This window comes from Podarcis tiliguerta, assembly GCF_965153285.1.
Source record: "Podarcis tiliguerta genome assembly, chromosome: 8".
NCBI lineage: Eukaryota > Metazoa > Chordata > Lepidosauria > Squamata > Lacertidae > Podarcis > Podarcis tiliguerta.
In genome coordinates, this window is record NC_139541.1 from 72307626 (window position 1) to 72328150 (window position 20525).

The 20525-nt window shown below is 46.4% G+C and overlaps 1 protein-coding gene and 1 long non-coding RNA gene across 2 annotated transcripts; one reads left to right on the forward strand and one right to left on the reverse strand.

Moving 5' to 3' along the window:
- Positions 1–10821: 10821 nt before the first annotated feature.
- Positions 10822–16340, reverse strand: LOC310683578. Its single transcript, XR_014514427.1, has 3 exons — positions 16204–16340; positions 13635–13867; positions 10822–11423 (listed from the first exon to the last, which is right to left on the reverse strand). It is a non-coding gene; the product is annotated as an uncharacterized lncRNA (long non-coding RNA).
- LOC310683577 (uncharacterized protein) lies at positions 11361–17905 on the forward strand (the record flags this gene model as incomplete). The annotated part of the gene is made up of 4 exons (XM_083453520.1): positions 11361–11533; positions 13705–13842; positions 14972–15275; positions 16120–17905. The coding sequence occupies 4 exons, from the start codon at positions 11361–11363 to the stop codon at positions 16288–16290; spliced, it is 786 nt and encodes a 261-aa protein (XP_083309646.1). The 3' UTR covers positions 16291–17905.
- Between the last annotated feature and the right edge of the window lie 2620 nt (positions 17906–20525).

Here is a 20525-nt window from a genome sequence, read left to right on the forward strand (position 1 = left end):
AAGCACAGATTCTATTCATGTAAAAACACCAGGCAGGCCCCACAAATAACCCAGAGATGCATTTTAAATAGAAGGGCACATTCTACTCATGTAAAAACACGTTGATTCCCGGACCGTCCGCTGGCCGGATTGAGAAGGCGATTGGGCCACATCCAGCCCCCGGTCCATAGGTTGCCTACCCCACGTCTCCGCGACACCTTCCCAAGTTGGTCTAGATGGGCCACTGGCCTAATCCTGCACCTTCTTTTTCATTTCATTCTTAAGTCAGCCTGCCTGAGCAATCTCAACCTGGACACACTATTTGATTTCACCTACTTTAAAATCTGTTCCATTCCAAGTTTATTGTTTTAAAATCATTTTTAGGGGCTTCCCCATGTTTTAAAACATGCTTCCCTTCTTTTCAGCTGTATTATTTTATCGGAGATATGTTTGCGGCCTTGGGATCCTCTGGGAGAGAAGAGCAACATGTAAATAAATGTAATAAATGAAACAAGGTAACTAAACAAAATGTACCTGTTCCTACTAAAGCTCATTTCCAAGTACAGCAATGTTTGTTCCAGGAGCCTGAAGCCTTGACATTCACACCTCGATCCTTATCTATAATGCAGTGGTATCTCCGTTTAAGAACGATTTGGTTTACCAACTCCGCAAAACCAGAAAGAGTGTCTTGGTTTGAGAACTTTACCTCAGTCTAAAAATGGAAACCAAACGGTGGAAGGCCGAATTAGGGAACCGCGCCTTGGTTTAAGAACGGTTTTGGTTTAAGAACGGACTTCTGGAACGGATTAAGTTCGTAAACCAAGGTACCACTCCTGCGACAGCTGGATTCCAATCAAATCATTATCTAAAATAATAAAATTATTTTTATAAATATATTGGTTAAGGTTTGGTTAACTACAATAACATATATATTTTAATGTATACTGTACAAGTTTTCCCCCTCCCAGTTCTGCTTTGTTTTTCTACATGGGTGCTATTCTTTTCCTTCTTCTTTGCATCTTACCTTACTCTGTGCACTTGCGATTATGTACTTTTTATATTTCAATAAAGAATATTATATAATAATAAATTTATTATTTCGGTCACAGACCAGTTCCAGCTCACATACAATATAAGGGAAGTCATAAAACATGATAGGGATACATTTGAATGTGCAATTGGGTATAAAAAGGAAATATTATATACATACAGTGCTTTTTTCTTAAAAAATATTTAGGGGTACTCTCATTTTGACTCGAGAAAAATCATCATTTTATAGTTCAGATTGGGAAAAATAAATACAGTAAATGGACAAATGGACAAAGATTCACAAAATGTTTAGGGGTACGCATATCCCTATGTCCCCCCAGAAAAAAAGCACTGTATACATTATAAACTGCATGGGGGGTGTTATTGTTTTGCTTGTAACTATTGCCATGCATTTTTGTGTTTTTATTTTGCAAACTGCCCTGTGATCCTCAGCTAAGGGCGGTGTAGAAATTAAATTAATCAGATTAGAAACAACCCCTTTCTTCTCCCCACCGCCCTTTCCTCCTATTGTCATGTTGATCCAGAGATCCGTACAGCGCCTAACAAATTGAAGCACCCCCCGCAGCACTGCCGGCCGCGCCCCCTGTGACGTGTCCCTCCCCTCCCTAAGCTTCCTACCCCTCGCCCTGCACGCTGGAAGGTCCCACGTGGACAGGATCTCCATTTATGGTCGCTGACGCGGCAGTCGCGCAGGGAACCCCCGCCTCTTTCCCCCCGCGCTTTGGTCCCGCCTCTCATAAGTCAGAGGATCCAGGAAGAGGCGCACACAAGCCCAAGGGAGCGAAACAAGGGAGCCGCGTGGTTGGCCAGAACTGAGAGGACCAGAGATCGAGCGAGAGAGCGCACGCTGCCTTGTCGGGTAAGGCTGATCCGGGGGCGAAGCGGGGCGCGATCTGATGCGGGGTTCTTTACTCCGGGTACCTCTTTTTTCCCCGAGAGAGCTGGAGTTTTTTCCTTCCAGGAGAGTGTTTGGCGGTTGCGATGGGGAAACTATTTCTGGGATTCTGGGTTTCTTCAAGGGGTTGATGCGCTAGACCCTCTTTCTTCCTAAAACGTTTCCCATAGACTTTCCTCTTTCCACCGAATTAAGGGACCCGATCCGGTTGGTTTTCTGTTTAGCGTGTGTGTGTGGCTTTCCCCCCGGATTTCTCCTTTCCCCCTGCTTCCGCACGCCCTGATCGTCTGACTTTTCTCTCCCTGATATTCCCTCCCCGCTCCCCAAACAAAATTTCATTTCTGCCTCCCGACCGGACCCAAACATTCCTGGCGTCGCACCGACGACACCCCCCCTCCCCACCCCGCGAATAATTATTGCTTAGGTGTCCGGTTTTCTTTTTAAATTACTTTTTATCCTGCGAACGCACTCGATCCCCGTCCTTGCCGAAACCTTTCCTTCTGGATTTGAGCCACCCGCTGTAATATCTCCGTCCCTAGAAATAGGAATCGGATCCGGGGTTGGGGGAGAGGTCGTGTAGGATTTTTTCGACCCCCCCCCTTCTACAGTCCCCAACCCACTTTAATTTTCCCATCGCTGGTATGTTCTATTGCTGGCATTGCTATCTGTGCCTGTGTCGCTCTCCCCCCCCCGCCCGCACAGTTTCATCCTCCAGATCTGACTCAACCCTGCTTCATCTTATCGTCCCCGCCGGAGCCATCCTGGCACTACACCGGCGACCACCTCCACTCCATGCGTATTCCCACCCCTAATTCCCCGGCGGCCTCTTTGACATTGGCACACCTCAAATCTACCTGAACTTTCCGTCCGTCTCTCTCTCTCGCTCTCGCTTCCTTCTTTCCTCCGAGTCTATTCCTTACCCCGCTCCCCTTTCACATGGCTCGTGGCGCCTTAAAGGTTAATGCACGACCCTCCCCGTGCCCATCGGAAGGACGCGCAGAGTTCAGGGGGTCGCCATCCTCCCAGGGACGTGCGTAAAGGATTTGCAGCCTTGGGGTGCTCCAAAGACTCCCGTGTGTTTAGACTACTGACTCCTTCGGCCGTGACCTTCCTCCTGCCCCCATCTCGACACCCCATATTCTCCCCCTTCCCCGACCTCGGTACCCACTTCCCCGAGGTTACCGATTGCCAACCCACTCTCTGCGTATTTCCTCCTCTGACGCTCCTTATCGCCTTCCTGCTGATGAAACTGTCCTGTAGTTTGTTTTGCAACTTTCATTTAGATCAGAGCCTGGGGTGAGAAGGGAGACCGGCCTTTGCCTCTCTCCTCCGTCGCTCCGCTGGGAACTTTATTGTTAAACAAATTGTCAAACGCATTCCTATTCTCCCTCCTGCGTGATTTGGCTGGTGAGTTGCGTAGGGGTCTCTTGGGTTGTTTGTTTCGATGTTGCGCAGGAAACTCAGGTGGGGAGAGCGGTCTTGCACCTGGGTGCTGCTTGGTAGCTTCTCTGGGCACCTTGGGTTGGTCACATCCACCTGCAGAGCTCTTCTTACGTTTTCAGTTGCCGATTCCTTGTTTTGCATCCTCTGTTGTGCTAATAGAAGAGGGTTCTCTGTTGTTCAGGAAAGTTTGGGGAGGTGTACTCCCCTTTGGAAATGGTATTCCCCTTGAAAGACACATTCTCAGAGAATAGGTCCACGGAATTGTCTCTCTCAATGGAGCTCCATTTTCAGGGAGAACATACCCCCCCTCACAAGTATATAAATGCTAAGCAGATTTTAAGATGTTTTTAGGACAGAACCCAAAGGGTGTAATGGGACTGCAAATCCATTTGTACATTTGCTAAGGAATTGGGGGTTGTCTTTAGCTACCTGCTGAGTCCAGATTTCCCATTATGCAGTGTGGATTTGTACCTGCCAGCAATGCAATCAATCTGGCTTGTTTATATACCTTCTTAAAAAGTTACATTTTGGGGACATGGTTTTTGGGATTCTCTTCCTGATGAATGTGTTTGAGGCAGGTAGTAGCTGCGATTTTTGGTGACTTGCACAAGACTGGATCAAAGAGTTTGTTGCAGAGCTGAGAACTAAATATTAGGCTTTTTTAGGGCTGGTGTGTGCAGTACATTGTTTGGTCTGTGTGAGTTGTTCTGGCCATTCCTGGCTGCACGCTTACTTTGCATGTGTGTGTATCTGGGATGTCAGGTGGAGAGATGCTATATTGAGGCTCATTCATGTAAGTGGGCAAATCAAGTGCGGTATAAATAGCTTTGCATACAGGGAAGTTTTTAAGTATAGGGAAGTTTTTAATGGTTTATATTAGTTGTATATGTGTTGTAAGCCACCTAGAGTGGCTGGGGAAACCCAGCCAGATGGATGAGGTATATAAAAAATAGTATTATTGTTATTGTTAATAGTATCTTCAAGTGTCTCAGGGGTGAGGAAACTGCGGCCATCCCGATGCGGTTGACTCCAATTCCCATCAGCCCTAGGCAGCATGACCAATGGCTAGGGGATGATGGACGTTGTAGTCTAGCAACAGTCTGAGTGCTCCCAGTTTCCCCATCCTTTCCCATTTTCATGAGGAGGGAAAGAATCTCAAAATTCCTAGTGGGTTACTCCAGTTTCAGATGTTGTGATGTGTTGCATTTTGGTGTCTCTGCTGGATAGCATTTATCTTTTTCATCACCCTTAAGCCAATGGTCTTGCTACCTTTGGACCCAAATATGCATTCAGGGACCATTCTGCATGTAGTTTGCATGGCATGGCGGCAGTCCTGCTATTGCAACCCCCCTGGTAGCAAGCTGTGACCCAGTAGTAGTAGCTCTTTCCTGCCCACAGGCTAAAGCTAAATGGTGCATTTGGGGAAGTGGTTGCCTAAAGGGCTGGCAGTGAACATCTCTTGGGGTGCATTTGTTCCTTCCAGGCAGCATGAATTCCTGAATATCTGTTAAAGCCCTACCCCCCTCCCTAAAAAAAAATAACCAAACAGAAAGGGTGCCCCTTAGCATTTAAAGCCTGCTAAGTCGCATTTGTGAAGGGCCAGTGTTGATGGGCTTAGATAAGGTGTCTGAAGGCTTTCTCTTTTTTTATCTGCTGTGTGTCTCACCTTGGTTTTTGGAATGACCACTGCAATGCATAGCTTAGCGCCTCCTATATAACCTCTCATTTGCATTTTTTTTTAAATCAATTGTTTCCTAATGGCTCCTGTATTGCCAGGAGAGGGTGGATCTTGCTAAATTAGCATCTGTATCACAAGGTTTCTAAATAGCCATTGGGCAGCTGCTGGTAGACCAAACAATTAATTTGTCTGCACTTTTGGGAGGGTTGAGGTTGAATCATTCCTTATCAACCTTGCACTTTCCAGATGTTTCAGGGGAGAATTCCCATCAGGGTGCTGGAAGAGGCTAATGGGAATCATAGTCCAACGCATCTGGAGGGAGGCCCCAGGCTAAATAAATCTGTCTTAAGTGTTGTGTTCAGTTGCTTGCTGTTTTATAGCTTCTGGATTAATGTTTTAGCCCAGGCATAGGCAAACTGGGCCCTCCAGATGTTTTGGGACTACAACTCCCATCATCCCTGACCACTGGTCCTGTTAGCCAGGGATGATGGGAGTTGTAGTCCCAAAACATCTGGAGGGCCCTGTTTGCCTATGCCTGCTTTCGCCTCTAGAACTGGGCTTCCCAAACTTGGGTCTCCAGCTGCTTTTGAACTACAACTCCCATAATCCCTAGCTGACTGGTCAGGGATGATGGGAATTGTGGTCCCAAACACAGCTGTAGACCCAAGTTTGATGAAACCCTGATCTAGAAGCATAGTTATTGTTTGCAATGCCTGGGTTATAAATAGGATAACCTCCATATGTGCATAGCCACCAGAATATCATAATAAAACCACACACAGAGAGTAGATCATAGACCATAAAAATGTACAGCTGAAAGGGACCCCAGGGGTCATCTAGTCCAACCCCCTGCAATGCACTGTCCTCCATCCAGTTTTGAAACCAGACTCTGCTTAGCTTTGCAAACAATACTGGCATTACTTAGTGTGCTTCCTAGGTGTAGAACATCTCAGTAGTACTTAAACTAACCTTGGAAAGCAGGCCAGTGTGATTTCCTCTTGTACTGTGGATTGTGCAAGGTGGGGAACACCAAAGTGGAGAGGAATGGTGCCTTGCAAGAACCCATTCAGTAAGTTTGCAAACAGAGCGGGTTATGTATGTTTTGAATGGAGGCTTTCCTTCCTGGGTACCGACTGTTTGGCCAAACATTTGTTTTTATTTTAAAAGATGTATAGACGGCTTTATCGGGAATGTGTCCTTGGTGAGGAGCCTCACGAGTTAGCTGGCATTGAAAAGAGGATGGAGTAGGAAGGGTTTGCTTTTTGTTCCCCATGAGGCAGAAAGCGAAAGAGGGAAGTGGGAAAAGCCCCTATGTCCAAAAATTCCTGTGGGGTGAGGCAAGTGGGAAATCATTTTCCAGAATCCCCTTTGTTTGGGGAGGGCAGAGGAGAGCACAAAGGAATTCCCAGTTCACCTTTTCACTTAGGTTGAGTGGGAAGTGACTGACAAACCGTGTGTGTGTTTGTCTAGGTCTAGGAACAGGTGTCAGATTTGGCTTTGGCAGTTGAAAAACAGCAGGTGCTCAGGCAGCAACCGTGACTTAGTTTGGGTGTGTGTGCCTCTGCGTTAAAGTTGGGCCATCTGAGGTCCTAGGGCAGGTGGGGGGGGGACCCTTAGCCCTCCAGATGTTGTTGACCTGTGGCTTCCATCACTTCTGGCCATTACCTGTGCTTTCTGCATTAAAGGTGGGCCATCTGAGGTCCTAGGGCAGATGTGTGGGGACCCTTAGCCCCCCATTACCTGTGCTTTCTGGGACTGATGGGAGTCCTAGTCTAGCAGCATCTAAAAGACAAAGGACCCCCCAGACCTCAGTTACAACCTGGTTCCAAAATTTGATATTTGTGGGGCTGAAATGAGCCCCAAAGTGGAACTGATCACATTTTAAGTGATCCAAAAAAATCTGGATTTTAAAATTTTTTTAATGTTGCGTTTGTCAGGTTTAAAAAAAATGTTTTTGGGGTAGATTTTCAGGCTTCCCTGGTGGGGGCAGATTTTTTGATTTCTGGTTTTGGTAATCCTGTGGGTAATGTGTGTCTTGCCAGGAATTGAAGCTTCCTTTTCCACCCCAGTATTAGCTTCCACTTCCAAAGTAGTTTGTGGGACCCCAGTGTGCTCCGCAGTGTTTACCATTTCCAGGAAGCCGCTTTGTGTCATGGTTTTGGCTCCCTCTCCCTATGATATCATTTGATTTTTTCCCCCCAATGTGACTCTTGAGTCGGTGATAAATGCAGGTGAGCTGATAGACGCTGCAGATAGCTTGCTGAGCTAATGATACTTGACAGGTTTTGTGGCTTGGAGGGGTGAGGTGGGTGAACGCTTAAAAACAGGTGCCTCTCTTCTTCCTTACAGCCTTGGGACCTATGTAATGGCTTGCCTTTCTGGCAAATAATGCCGTGCGTTATTCTTGTTATCTGTCCAGCAAGTGTCTTGCTCAGGTGCTGGGTGGGGTGGGGCCCTTCTGGCCATGTTTGCTGGAGTTGGTGGCCGTTGTGGTTTAGCACCATCTGTTACTCACACCTGGCCTTGCTGCTGCAAGTTTCTCCTTTGTTATCCTCAAGACTAGCCTGTAAGGTGCTATAATCCAGGCTTCTCGTTGATGGCTGTCAGTCAGGACCAGACCTGTCATTAGACAGGCGAGGTGGCCTGCTTCGGGTGTCTGATCTTCACTCTTTCAAAAGAGATGCAGATGGTCCGTTAAACGACTGATAGTAATTTTTTTCCTGCATGTGCTTGTGAGCATACCTCTACACGTACAAGTGTGCCAGCCATGTGGACTTTGCCTCAAGTCCCACATCGCTTTGGACTGTCTCTGCTGTTGCTTGAGCACCAGAACAGGCCTGTTGTATACTGGGTGCAGTTCAAGATGCTGCGCTTCTAAGGTCTACACTGCAGGGCTGGAGGACAAGTGCCCTTCCAGATGATGTTGAGTTCCAACCCCTGTCAACCCTGGCCCCGGGGGTGATAGGAACTGTAGACCAGCAGCAACTGGAGGCAGTGTTTTCTGGGCACATTTTGCACCGGGCTATCGGCCACTTGTGGTGCCTGATGTCTCCACCATCTGGAGGCGCACGGCTGGGGATCTTAGGATCTTGCCTGTTTCCACACACTAACACCACATCCTGTAGAATTTTATCGATGATATTTTATCTTCGCAGTCAGAATGAATTTCAGGAAGCAAAAAGACTCACGAGCCATCAGGCCCCTAACTGGCAAGTAGACATTCCGTTTTGGAGGCTGTAACCCTGGTTTAAGGAGCCATTTGGTGCCTAGCTTATATATATCTGGGTTTTAACAGTATGGCATCTAGACTAGCTTTCCAGGATCATAGGTAACTCCTGTCATGCACAGAGAAAGATCTCTGTCTGAAATCTTGAGCTACTGCCTGTCAGTGTAGACAGTTGCAGAGGGACCCAAGGTGTGACTCTGTTTATAGGTCATGTTTGGTTTTGACTCATGTGCTCCTATATAGATTCTGCCCACATTTCACTCAGCTGACGGTTCTTGTAGATTCGAAACCTGCCTCCGTGTGTTTTGGAAGCATAGGGCTGGGGTTATGATGGACAACAACATTGACCATTATTTCCTGATTTGCAACATTCATTTGCCTCTCTCTCTAGCCAAGCTAAACACAGCTGGGTGCAAGGGAGCCTTCTTTCTGCATCAACAAACCATAAATCTCTTGCCTTGCCCCAACTGCCTTGTGCAAGAGATCACAGCTTTGTACGGATGTGTGTGAGCGCATGCAGACGTACCCAGTCACGTGCCAGTGTTGATAGGAAGAGGTTGGCAGCCCACGCATGGCCCTTTCTCTTTTTGTTTTGCTGCTTCAAGGCCCAGCCCCTCGTGTTGCAACCTTTTGCAACCAACTCAGCGTGTACTTCTGTGTCCCGTCAATGGCAGGTAATCTGCTTGCAACAAGCTGTTCCCGGAAACGGAGCGGGCCAGCCCAGTGGGGGGAAGAGCGTGTGCGTACAAAATGGCATGGCTGAGGATCCCGGCGGTGGTTGTTCTTATCTGGAGTGTGTGTGCTGTTTGGGTGGGGGTAGGTGATTGGCAAGGGAAGTAGAATTCTTGGTGCCATCAGTATCAATCGAGAGAACTAGCAGAATGTAGGGCAGGTAGCTTTGGCAAATGGTACTTTAAAAACCTAGGTTACAGTCACCAAAATGGAATGTCTAGGGGCCATTTCCACTTCTCCCTGTGAATAATCTTCTTCTCCTTCCTTTCCTTTCCTTTTCTTGTTCTTCATTATCATCATCATTTCTATACTGCTTTATATTTTGAAGGAAAACTCTCAAAGCGGTTTACAACCCGTTAAGCCATCAAATAAAACAATTCAGAACAAGACAAATTCAAACTTCAAGGAAAATATCTTTTTTTTACTATTTAAAGTTTTTTATTTATACAACAAGAAAAACAAACAAAAAACACAAATACCAAATTATACACAAATTACAAAAATAACCATAGACACATAATATTCTTAGCAAACAATAAAACATCTATTGGTCTTAACACTAAAGACCCAACCTCCCGTCTATTCCATACTTCAAATTCATATTACTTATTGCCAATACACATTTTTTTATAGTTAAACTTATTCTCATTAAATCTAATTTCTTATATCTACCTTACAACTATTACTGAAGTTCCTCGAATGCTGCAACCAAATTTAAACTACTATATTTATTTTTCAGATATTCTTTGAAAACCTCCCATTTAGAAACAAATTCCTGTTTTGATTTATTCTTTATTTTTTCTGATAAACCATCTAATTCAGCATATTCTGTCAGCTTTTGGATCCAATCTTGAATAGAGGGGATTTCATTACTCTTCCATTTTGCTGCGATCAAAACTCTTGCTGCCGCCGTGGCATATAAAAAGATACCCTTCCTCTTTTGTGGAATATCCAAATCTGTTATTCCCAGGAGGTAGGCCTCTGGTTTTTTTATTGAAAGAGATCTTTAGCATTTTTTGCAGTTCTGCATGTATACTCTCCCAGAATACCTGTATTTTCCTACATATCCACCACATATGGAAGAATGTTCCGTCAAACTTCAAGGAAAATATCTAAGATCCTTCTCTAAAGTGACGTTTTGCCGTCCTCATATTTCTTAACCTGCTTAATTTATAGAGCTTGCCCTATAGCAGAAGTACCCTAGGAAGCCAGGGTCGCAGTGTAGGACTTGTGAGGCCAGGGTTCACATCCCCAGACTCTGCCATGAAGCTCACTTGGGTGTCCTTGGGCCAGTTACAGCCCCTTATCCTACCTCACAGGGTCGTTGTTGGGATTAATTAAGGAGGTGGGTGAACAGTGTACTGCTTGGAGAAAAATGTGGGATGTAAATGAAATAAATAAGCTTCTTCTGAAGAAAGCTGGAGGGGCCGGCCAGATGGAGATGTCGGACACCAGACTGGCATTCAGAGATCTCCACGTGGTGCCATTTGGTGATTAGATTATGTACCTGAGTTTCTGACGCTGGGTGGGCCTTGTGAACTTCGTTAAGGGCCTTCTCACCCACCTTATTCATGGTTCTCCTTAACTAAGAAGGCTCCCCCTCCCCCTTTAAAAAAAGATAAGCGACTTAGTTTTTGACCCCTTTCCTCTAGGGCATAGGGGAGTGCTGTAGTTAAGAGACATGTTTGTTATTGATAAGGGTGTTGACCCACAAGCATTCACCCCCCCTCCCAAATGCCCTTTTGGCTGTGTTGTAATTCTCCTCCTCCTCCTTGACCCAAGGATGGATGGGTCGTGTGAATAGTAGCAAGCTAGAGAGTCCTAGATGGCCACAAGGCAGCCCACTGCAACGCCACCTTGTCCAAAAGTTCTGGAGCCAGTGTTTTGTCAAAAAGGTTGCCTACTCAGCTGAATTGGTATGGGACTGACAGGGCAGACGGGGTTGGCCTAGAAGACCTCTGGGTGCCCCCTGACCGCCGCTGCAACAGCCCTGCCTGTTTTCGTCTGCGTGCCCGGTCCATTGTTGTTACCCGCTTGCAGGAGCCCTGATGTAACAGCCCTGCAAGCTCTGCCTCGGTGACTCACTTCTGCTTCATAGGCCCGAGTCACTATTTTGTGGTCCTGGTGTTGCAAGCTTTTAGAACAAAGAGTTTCCTCGTGCTGTGCGGGAACACAGCTCTCTCTCTCGAATCTGTTCCTTGCAAATTGAAGGACCACTTCTTTTGGCACAAAGTGACTTTTTAGAGAGTTTCCCCTCTCCCTACACCGGAGCCCTTGGCTGCTTTCTTTGTAGGGCTCGTTTGCTGAATGGGATTTCTTCTTTTCTCCCGCAGGACGTACACAGCGAAGGGCCCAAGATGAAGGAGGAAGTGGAAAAAGCAGTCTGGTTCATCTCCCGCGTGATGGATCGCGACCGGAAGCTGGAGAAGGAGAAGGTGGAGCGTTTCAGGGAGAGCCTGGCCACGATCCTATGCGAGCGCTACAAGGACCATTGGTACCCAGAGAAACCCTGCAAAGGGCAGGCTTACAGGTAAGCAAGGAAACTGATTTATTTTTCTAATGAACTAAAATTGGAATACTGTCAAGAGCTTTCAGCAAACAGATCCACCCACCTTTCGGACTGTTAATGGTTAAGTTGACATTCACGTTGTTACCAAATACCGTGCTATTGCAAAATCTCAACATTTGTGGGCTGTTGATTTTAGGTGCTGATTTTAAATTGTTTTGGAAATGCACACTGTTTGTAAGCCGATTTGGGATTCATTTGAATGGAGTGCGGCATAGAAATTCACTAAATCAACTCCCTTTCTGAATGCCAACATTACATTGGGTGAAAGAGCCTACACTCCATACAGCTCGGTGGCTGCCACATCACTGTGACAAAATTTAAGAACTTGTAATGGAAATAAGGCACATTCTCCCTCTGTTTGCCCTCTTTGGCTTCCTTCCTCCTCTTAGTTTTCTTCCTCCGAGATCAGGGTGGGGGGAAGCTGTAGAATAGTTTAGGACTACAAGCTCCTCATCAGCCTCGGCTAGCATGGTCAGAGGTCATGGATAATGGGAGTTGCAGGCTCAGCAGTATCTAGAGGCCTGCAAGCTCCTTATTAGGGCTGAAGGTTAGATTGTAAGCGCCTCGGGGCAGGGACTTTGGTGCTATGTGAGTAAATAAACAATACACAGCTGCTTCTGATTCTCATTGCCTTAAAGAAAGGGATAAAAGGAGCTTGTGCTTTTTGCCAATAACTTGTTTTCCGCTCCGGAACCATGAGGGCTAGCTACTTGGATAAATACATTTCACATTTAAAGGAGAAAGGGGAAGAAATACCGTATTTTTTGCTCTATAAGACTCACTTTTTCCCTCCTAAAAAGTAAGGGGAAATGTGTATGCGTCTTATGGAGCGAATGTAGGCTGCGCAGCTATCCCAGAAGCCAGAACAGCAAGAGGGATTGCTGCTTTCCCTGCGCAGCGATCCCTCTTGCTGTTCTGGCTTCTGAGATTCAGAATATTTTTTCCTCCTCCAAAAACTAGATGCGTCTTGTGGTTTGGTGCGTCTTATACAGCGAAAAATACGGTAGACTCAGAGCAGCGGTTATGTTCCTTGCTCTGTCTCGAGATCCCAGACATTGTTAGTCACCCTCGCCTCTTGTCTGTCTGTTTGTCGAAATGAGGCAACGATTGGATGCCTCTTTATGGTGGCAGCTGTTTGCAGAGCTAGCTGCAAAATAACTGTGTTGTACCTCTCAAGGCTATTTGTGTAGCTGATAGAGAACTGCGGTTTACAAACCAGTTGGCTGCTGCTACGCCTGTGTCACCAGCCTGCAGGTCAGCTGGAAGCTTTGTTTGCAAGGACTCTGTCTGGAGCTTGTTGTACTACAGATTATTACCTGGCAGTCCTTGTTTTATAATATTACAAATTGCTGTGCACACAGAGTACCCGAGTGGCAGAGCATGTTCATTTCAAGTAAATCCTGCTGAGCTTAGTGGCAATTAATTTCTGACTTTGCGCACGCGTAGAGAACAAATGTTCGGGTCACCCAGCAAAAGTAGAAATGTTAGATTCACCCAGCAAAATTGATTCGGCCTTAGATTCTGGGCAGACAGTTGCAAAGGGCGCAACGAGTAGGCAACCTACAGTTCTTAATTCTGAAGTTTAAATTGTGCAATAAAAGCAATAAGTCTAATAATAATAAGTATTTGTAAGATGCTATAGATAGGGGTATAGCTGTTAAATAATTATGCATATTTTTATAGATATCAAATATTTAGAATTGTAAGGTGAAAGGGATTGTGGTCTATGTGTATTGCATAATTTCGTGGTTCTAGGGTTTCCCCCCATTGTGTTTACAAAAATGCATTCAAAAATGCCCAGGAAATGTTTGTATTCGAAATGTGAAAATGGAAGTGCTGGCAACCTTGAATATGTATAAATAGCTTGTTTGCCTCTCTTAAGTAGACTTAAAGGTCTCTTCGGTTTCTGACAAAGCTACATCACAGATTTGTGAGGATAGGGGGGGGAGACTGCAGATGCCCCCCGCCAAGCTCTCTACAGGAAATGAATAAGAGCAAACCATGCTAATTTTCTTGGGGGGCGTCCGGGTGGTTTCTCCCCATTATGGGAATGTAAGTTTACCTGCTGTGCCTGATCACCATATCTCGTTCTAAATCTAAGCCCTTTCTGCATCGTCTCTGCTTCCTGGCAGGTGCATCCGAATCAACAGGCAGTATACCAAGGATGATGCCATCCTGAAAGCTTGTATGGAGAGTGGTCTCGATTACTCGGCCTTGACGCTGAAAGGCGAAATTACAATCTGGATTGATCCTGGCGAGGTTTCTTGCAGGTGAGTGCATTCGACGGAACCGTCCCTTTAAAAAAGCAACAACCCCATAGGTGAGTTGTAATAGAAATCACCCTTTGAAAGAGGGATTCCCCTTTGTGTTGTGTAAAGTACTTATGCTAAAAGTTTTAATTGAGCACCAATAATTCTTGTTCGCTGTGGGTTAAACCACAGAGCCTAGGACTTGCCGATCAGAAGGTCAGCGGTTCGAATCCCCGTGATGGGGTGAGCTCCCGTTGCTCGGTCCCTGCTCCTGCCAACCTAGCAATTCGAAAGCACGTCAAAGTGCAAGTAGATAAATAGGTACCACTCCGGCAGGAAGGTAAACGGCGTTTCCGTGTGCTGCTTTGGTTCGCCAGAAGCAGCTTAGTCATGCTGGGCACATGACCCGGAAGCTGTAGGCCGGCTCCCTTGACCAATAAAGCGAAATGAGCGCCGCAACCCCATGGTCGGTCACGGCTGGACCTAATGGTCTTTACCTTTATCTTTACCTTTTTAATTCTTGCTTTTTGGTCAACCCAATAATTTCTTTGAAGCACCCCCGTCCTTCAGATGAGCAATTTATAAGAGCGGTTTTAAAGCTTGCAATTCGTTTAGCTGGTTGTCTTTTTCAAACTTGGGGCACCAGTTCTTAAAGTTATGTAGAAGCTCGTATAACTTATCATGGATTTTCATTTCCTTCTTTATTTCCATACCCCCCAACCACAGTACAAAAGTAAGATTGATTAAATACAAATTAGCCCCCCTTCCCTGCTTGAACAGCATTTCAGGATTCAGATTACGTTTCTCTAAAACACAGTATTGACTAAATACAGGATTAAGGACATTCTGTTTAACATAATATTCGGTCTACTATAATACTAACTTTTCCTTTACGGCATTCATTGTTTTCTATAACGTGTGATTAAAACAAATGTCCCCATTCACTGGATCCACATTAGAGCTTTCTCGATTCCCCTTGATTTTCCATTAAAAAGACCAAGCCATCATTGGAATTGTTCTCTGCTTGCAAGATAAAACATTAAAAAAACAACTGCCTGTCTTCCTTCCAATGGAAGCTTGTGAGTGTAAATAGAGTGAAAGCGCTTCCTTCCAGTGTCTTGACCCCTACCTTCCTTCTCCCCCACCCCAGGCTTGGCGAGAACAGCCGCCCCTTCACAGTGAAGGATGATGAGGAGATGAAGGAGATGAAGGAGAAGAAGAAGAAGGAGAAGGAGAGGGAGAGGGAGAAGGAGAAGGAGAAGAAAGTGGAGAGAAGCAGCAGCAGCAGCAGTGGCAAAGCAACGCCCGAGTCGGAGACGTCGGACTATCACTCCGAGTCTCCTTCGGAGTCGCCCTCTGAGTGCGCGTCGTCCTCGGAGGACGAGAGTTCCGGCAGGCGTTCTGCAGCAAAGACATCGCAGATGAAAGCCGGGGGAGCAAATCTCCCCAAACATGTAAGCTGATAGGAGAGAGGCTGGGAATCTGGTTCTGTACTGTGTGTTTGCTTCTAGGCAGCAATGTAATTTTATGCAGTGTTTTGTACTATAATAATAAAAACAATAAATAATTTATTGTTTATAACCCGCCCATCTGTCTGGGTTTCCTCAGCCGCTCTGGGCGGCTTCCAACAAAATATTAAAAACACAATACAACATCAAACCTCCCTAAACAGATGTCTTCTAAAATTCAAATAGTTGTTTATTTCCTTGACCATCTGATGGGAGGGCGTTCCACAGGGCGGGTGCCACTACTGAGAAGGCCCTCTGTCTGGTGCCTTGTAACCTCACTTCTCCCAGGGAGGGAACCACCGGAAGGCTCTCAGAGCTGGACCGCAGTGTCTTGGCTGAATGATGGGGGTGGAGATGCTCCTTCAGGTATACTGGGCCGAGGCTGTTTGGGGCTTTAAAGGTCAGCACCAACACTTTGAATTGTGCTCGGAAATGTACTGGGAACCAATGCAGGCCTTTCAGGACCAGTGTTATGTGGTCTCGGCGGTCACTCCCAGTCACCAGTCTAGCTGCTGCATTTTGGATTAGGGCAAACGGGGCCCTGGCCCACCAAGCTCAAATGACCCACCCACCTGCCTTACATGCAAACAGTCTAGGGGGATGACCCTGGCTGTCTGAATTGTGCTTGGAAACGTACTGCTAGCCAATGTAGGTCTTTCAGGACAGGTGTTATATCGTCTCTGTTTTGTACTGAGGTCATTTGTGCCCAAGCGTTAATAAACTACACCAATATTTTGCATATTTAAGAAATCCTATTCTGACCTCTCTCTCCCCCCCCCCCCCTTTCCAGGAGCCCCATCGCTACCGAACTCCATCTCCCCTTTGGATCCCGCACCCGCAAGGCACAGTGTTCAGCTACTTCCCTGTAACTTACTATTACGTTCAGCCGACGATGCCCGTTCTCCAGAGACCCAACCCCAACATGTTGAAACGGCTCACGAAGCGTGCATCCAAACCCTGAAGGCTGGGCAGGGCCTGGGGTGGTTGTGGGGGTTTTTTTGGGGGGGTGGGAAACCGTAGTATTCCTTCGCAAAGGACACCTGGCTCCTAAGACTCCTCTTTGAGTCTGGAGAGGTTCCTTGAGAGGGGCTGGGCTGGGCTGACCTTGTTTCTATGGTGTTGAACAACTGTAGCATTCCAGTTTGTCTGATTAAGCCCTTCCAGAATGGAAGGGCTGTGTTTGCCAGTGGTTAGAGCAGGGTAAGGTGAGCGTCCGTGTAAAATATATATTTATATATATATAGTGTGTGTGTGTGTGTGAGTGAGTGTGTGTGTGTTTTCAGCTCTTTATAGAGAGAGAAATGTGAAGCGGTGGGGCAAAGGACCCGCGAGTTCCTAATTCTCAGTGGCTTTTCTCAAAGAGGTTTTCTGTAGGCGCTGTGTGTTTATCCTGCACTTTAGAACCAAACACTGCTTCTGCTGCTGCTTTGAAAGAGAGGGACAGGAGAGCTCCTGACCTCTATTGCACTTTTATGGGAAAACATGCCATTGCATGCAAATGCGCTCTGTCTGCAGCAATTTGGCAAGGAGGTCCAAATAGCATTAGAGCAGAGGTGGGGGGGACCTGTGGTCCTACAAATGTTGCCAGGCTCCAGCTCCCTTCAGCCTCCCCCCCCAGCCCTTGGGCTGCACTGGCGCGGGGGGGGGGGGGCTGATGTGACCCAGAGGGCTGCAGGTTCCTCCCACCCTCTGCTGATGCCTCATTCCCTTGCTGTTGCTGCTCAGATCTCCTCTTGCTGCCACCCCCAGCTTCTGCAATGCATCCAGGCATCTCTCGCCTACATTTCCAGCTCTTCTGCTACTTAAGGCAAGGCTGGGGGAGCCTGTAGCCCTTCAGCTGGCCTTGTCTTTGGACTCCCAACTCCCAGCATGCCCAGTGGTGGTGGGAGGTTGGAGTTGAGTCTAGCAGCGTCTGAATGGCCATAGGTTCCCCTTCTCTGACTTAAGGTCTAGAAATTGTAGGTGTTTTGTTTTTGTAAGCGCTGAGATACATCCCAGCTGTGATCCTATGTGCATATACTTGGCAGTAAGTCCAGTTCAATCCAGCAGGACTTAATTCTAAGTAGACATGCCTAGGATCGCACAGTTTGAATCCATGCGCATATATATATATTTATATAAATATAAATACATGCCGTACTGCCTTGCGTCTTTTCTCCTGGGAATACACACAGCTGCAATAATAATACTTACCTACCTCAAGAGATGCTCTTATCAAGTTATTATTGTTATTATTATCAAGTTATTATTATTATTGTTCTTACTATTATTAATACTACTGAAGGATTGTTGGCACTTGACTGGACCTACTTCTTGTTGGGGAAAGTATTATTCTTGTTGTTGCTGATAAAATGACAGATAATATATATATTTAGATATATATTATGTATTCTGTAAATAACAATCGGGAGCTTTGTAATTTATGGAATGAAAATGATTTTGTAAATATGGCACCTGCAGCTTGTTTTTACGCACCATTGATACAACAAATTTTGCCTTTTTTTAAAAAAAGCAAACGCCTCTTTTCTTTTTTTATACAGCTTTTAAAAACTAATAAAATAAATGATGCAAATAAAGGAGGCTAATGATGTGTCTGTGGTTTGGGCAGGGAGGGGGATGATGATGATGATGGAGGTGTTGCCATTATACACAGGCACCCGAAAAAGGAACGTTCAAAACAAAGCAAATAAGGAAGTGTTTCCATTCTAAAACAGACAGCTTTGTCCCCTCCAGATCTTGCTGGGTTACATCACATGGCCTGGAGACAGGCAGTCAGGTTGTGCATCCGCAGCAATGACCAGAGGAGGAACGGCCACTGGGAGGAGCTCAGAGAGAAGAAACACCACAGCGAATCTGGATGCCTCCCTCTGCCCCAGCTGCAACAAATCATGTCTCTCCTGTATCAGTCTCTACAGCCACAGCAGGTGCTGTGACACTTCAGCGGTTTCCCAATGGTGCACTTTAGACAGATCCCAACCCATACACTTTTTACTCTATCCAAGTTTGAAGCAAGGGAGCACTTTATAGCCTTTTCATCTAGCAAAGCTTATCTGCCTCCCTGTTCTGTTCTACATATTTCCTAGCTCTGCAATGGCCTTTTTGAGTGGCCAGAGCCATATCCCAGGGGGCAACAGGATCCCATGGCCCTCCACTTGTGTGTCGCACAACCTCTGGGAATCAGCCCCAGCCAGCTAACTCCTCAGGGGTGATGGAAGGAGCTGCTATTCTTCCATCGGATTTCTTAACTGGTCTTCACCATGAGGTCCCAACACAGGTTACAGCGATTTAGAAAGACAGCGTTCAAGCCAGTTAAAACAAAAGTCTCTGGCAGCAGGTGTCTCACACCGAATATAGCCGACCTGTAGAAATGGCTCCATCCTCTGAAAACAGAGACGCCGGATGTACCCTTGTTAACTATGAAAATCCTTTAATAAAAAAAAAATTAGGGTGGGTCTTAAAATATCGGTTGTAGCCCATTAGCAGCTGGGGGGCGGTGGGAACAGGCTCCATTCCACAATTGCTGGCCAAACAAAGCTGACCACATGTTTCTTACATAAAGGAAATGGAGGGAATCCTCCTCTTTGGGATTTTCCTTCTCCATGCTAATAATTCCTTGCACTCTGTTTGCCCTCCTGCTAGAGAAAAAACCTCAGCTGAAGGTTTCAGTGTTGTGTCTGCCACAGCGTGCACCAACCTGGTCTTCCTCCAGATGGTTTGGACTACAACTCCCATGAGCCCTAGGAAGTATGTGTTGGCTGGGAATGACGGGAGCCTGTAAGGGATAATTATTGTAATTTTGAGGAGATAGTGATCTGACATGGCCAACTCTTCCGGTCTGGTTATCTCTTCCTGATTCTGGTCATCTATGTTTTATTGCTTTCTCTATCCCTTGAAAAAGGGTCTTTGATGTGTGGCCTGGCTTTTTGTCTTTGATGTAGAGTAGCTCGGCCCCAGGGACGTGGGTGGCGCTGTGGGTTAAATCACAGAGCCTAGGACTTGCTGATCAGAAGGCTGGCAGTTTGAATCCCCGTGACGGGGTGAGCTCCTGTTGCTCAGTCCCTGCTCCTGCCAACCTAGCAGTTCGAAAGCACGTCAAAGTGCATGTAGATAAATAGGTACCACTCCAGTGGGAACGTAAACGGCATTTCCGTGCACTGCTCTGGTTCGCCAGAAGCAGCTTAGTAATGCTGGCCACATGACCCGGAAGCTGCACGCCAGCTCCCTCAGCCAATAAAGCGAGATGAGCGCCACAACCCCAGAGTCAGCCACGACTGGACCTAATGGTCAGGGGTCCCTTTACCTTTTAGCTCAGCACCAACAGGGACCAGCATCTATAAAACAGCTAGTTTTTAATATAGGAGCTGGGAATTCGCACACCGGCTGTTGACAACAGAGCTGTGCAAAAGAAGGCCACCTGGTGGTCACCTCACCACATCTCCAGGGCTTCCCTGTGGCAGATTGAAGTGCTGCTTGGTAATGTATATTTTACTTGCTGTTCATAATAAAATCTGAAATCTTCTCACCCACTTGAATTTGTATTGCTTCTGAATCTAATTTTAAAAGAGCCGTCTTGCATTTGGCAAGACAGCTGTACTCCAATTAGCAAAGGCTGATCCTACTGTAATCAGGGCTGCCATAACCAGTCCAGAACATTTTGTATGTGAAAGTAACACAACTTGCACCGTTTTGCTCTAGGGTTGCACCCCACGTGCCTTTTCTGCACACATATGCACAACTGGGAGCCAATGTGTCATTGGTGGTGGGAGCCTAGGGTTCAAATCTCCAATCTCAGCCGTGAAGCTCACCTTGGGCCAGTCGCTGCCTCTAAGCCACCTCACTGAGTTATGAGCACAACCACAATAAAAGAGACTGCTGGATCAGGCCAATGGACAAGCCTGTCCAGCATTCGGTTCTCACAGCTGCAAAACAGTGGCCTGTGGGGACCATGCAAGCAGGGGATAAGGAAAGAGCATTCTCCCCTCCTGTTCAGCAATGGGTATGCAGAAGAATTACTGCCTCTTGACTGTGGAGGCAGAACATAGTGATTGTGGCAAGTAGCCACTGAGAGCTTTAACCGCTATGAATTTGTCTAGTTAAAGCCATCCATGTTGGTTGCAGTCACTGCCTCCTGTGGCAGTGAGTTCCACAGTTTAACTCTGCACTGCATGAAGAAGCGCTTGCTTTTATCTGTCCCGA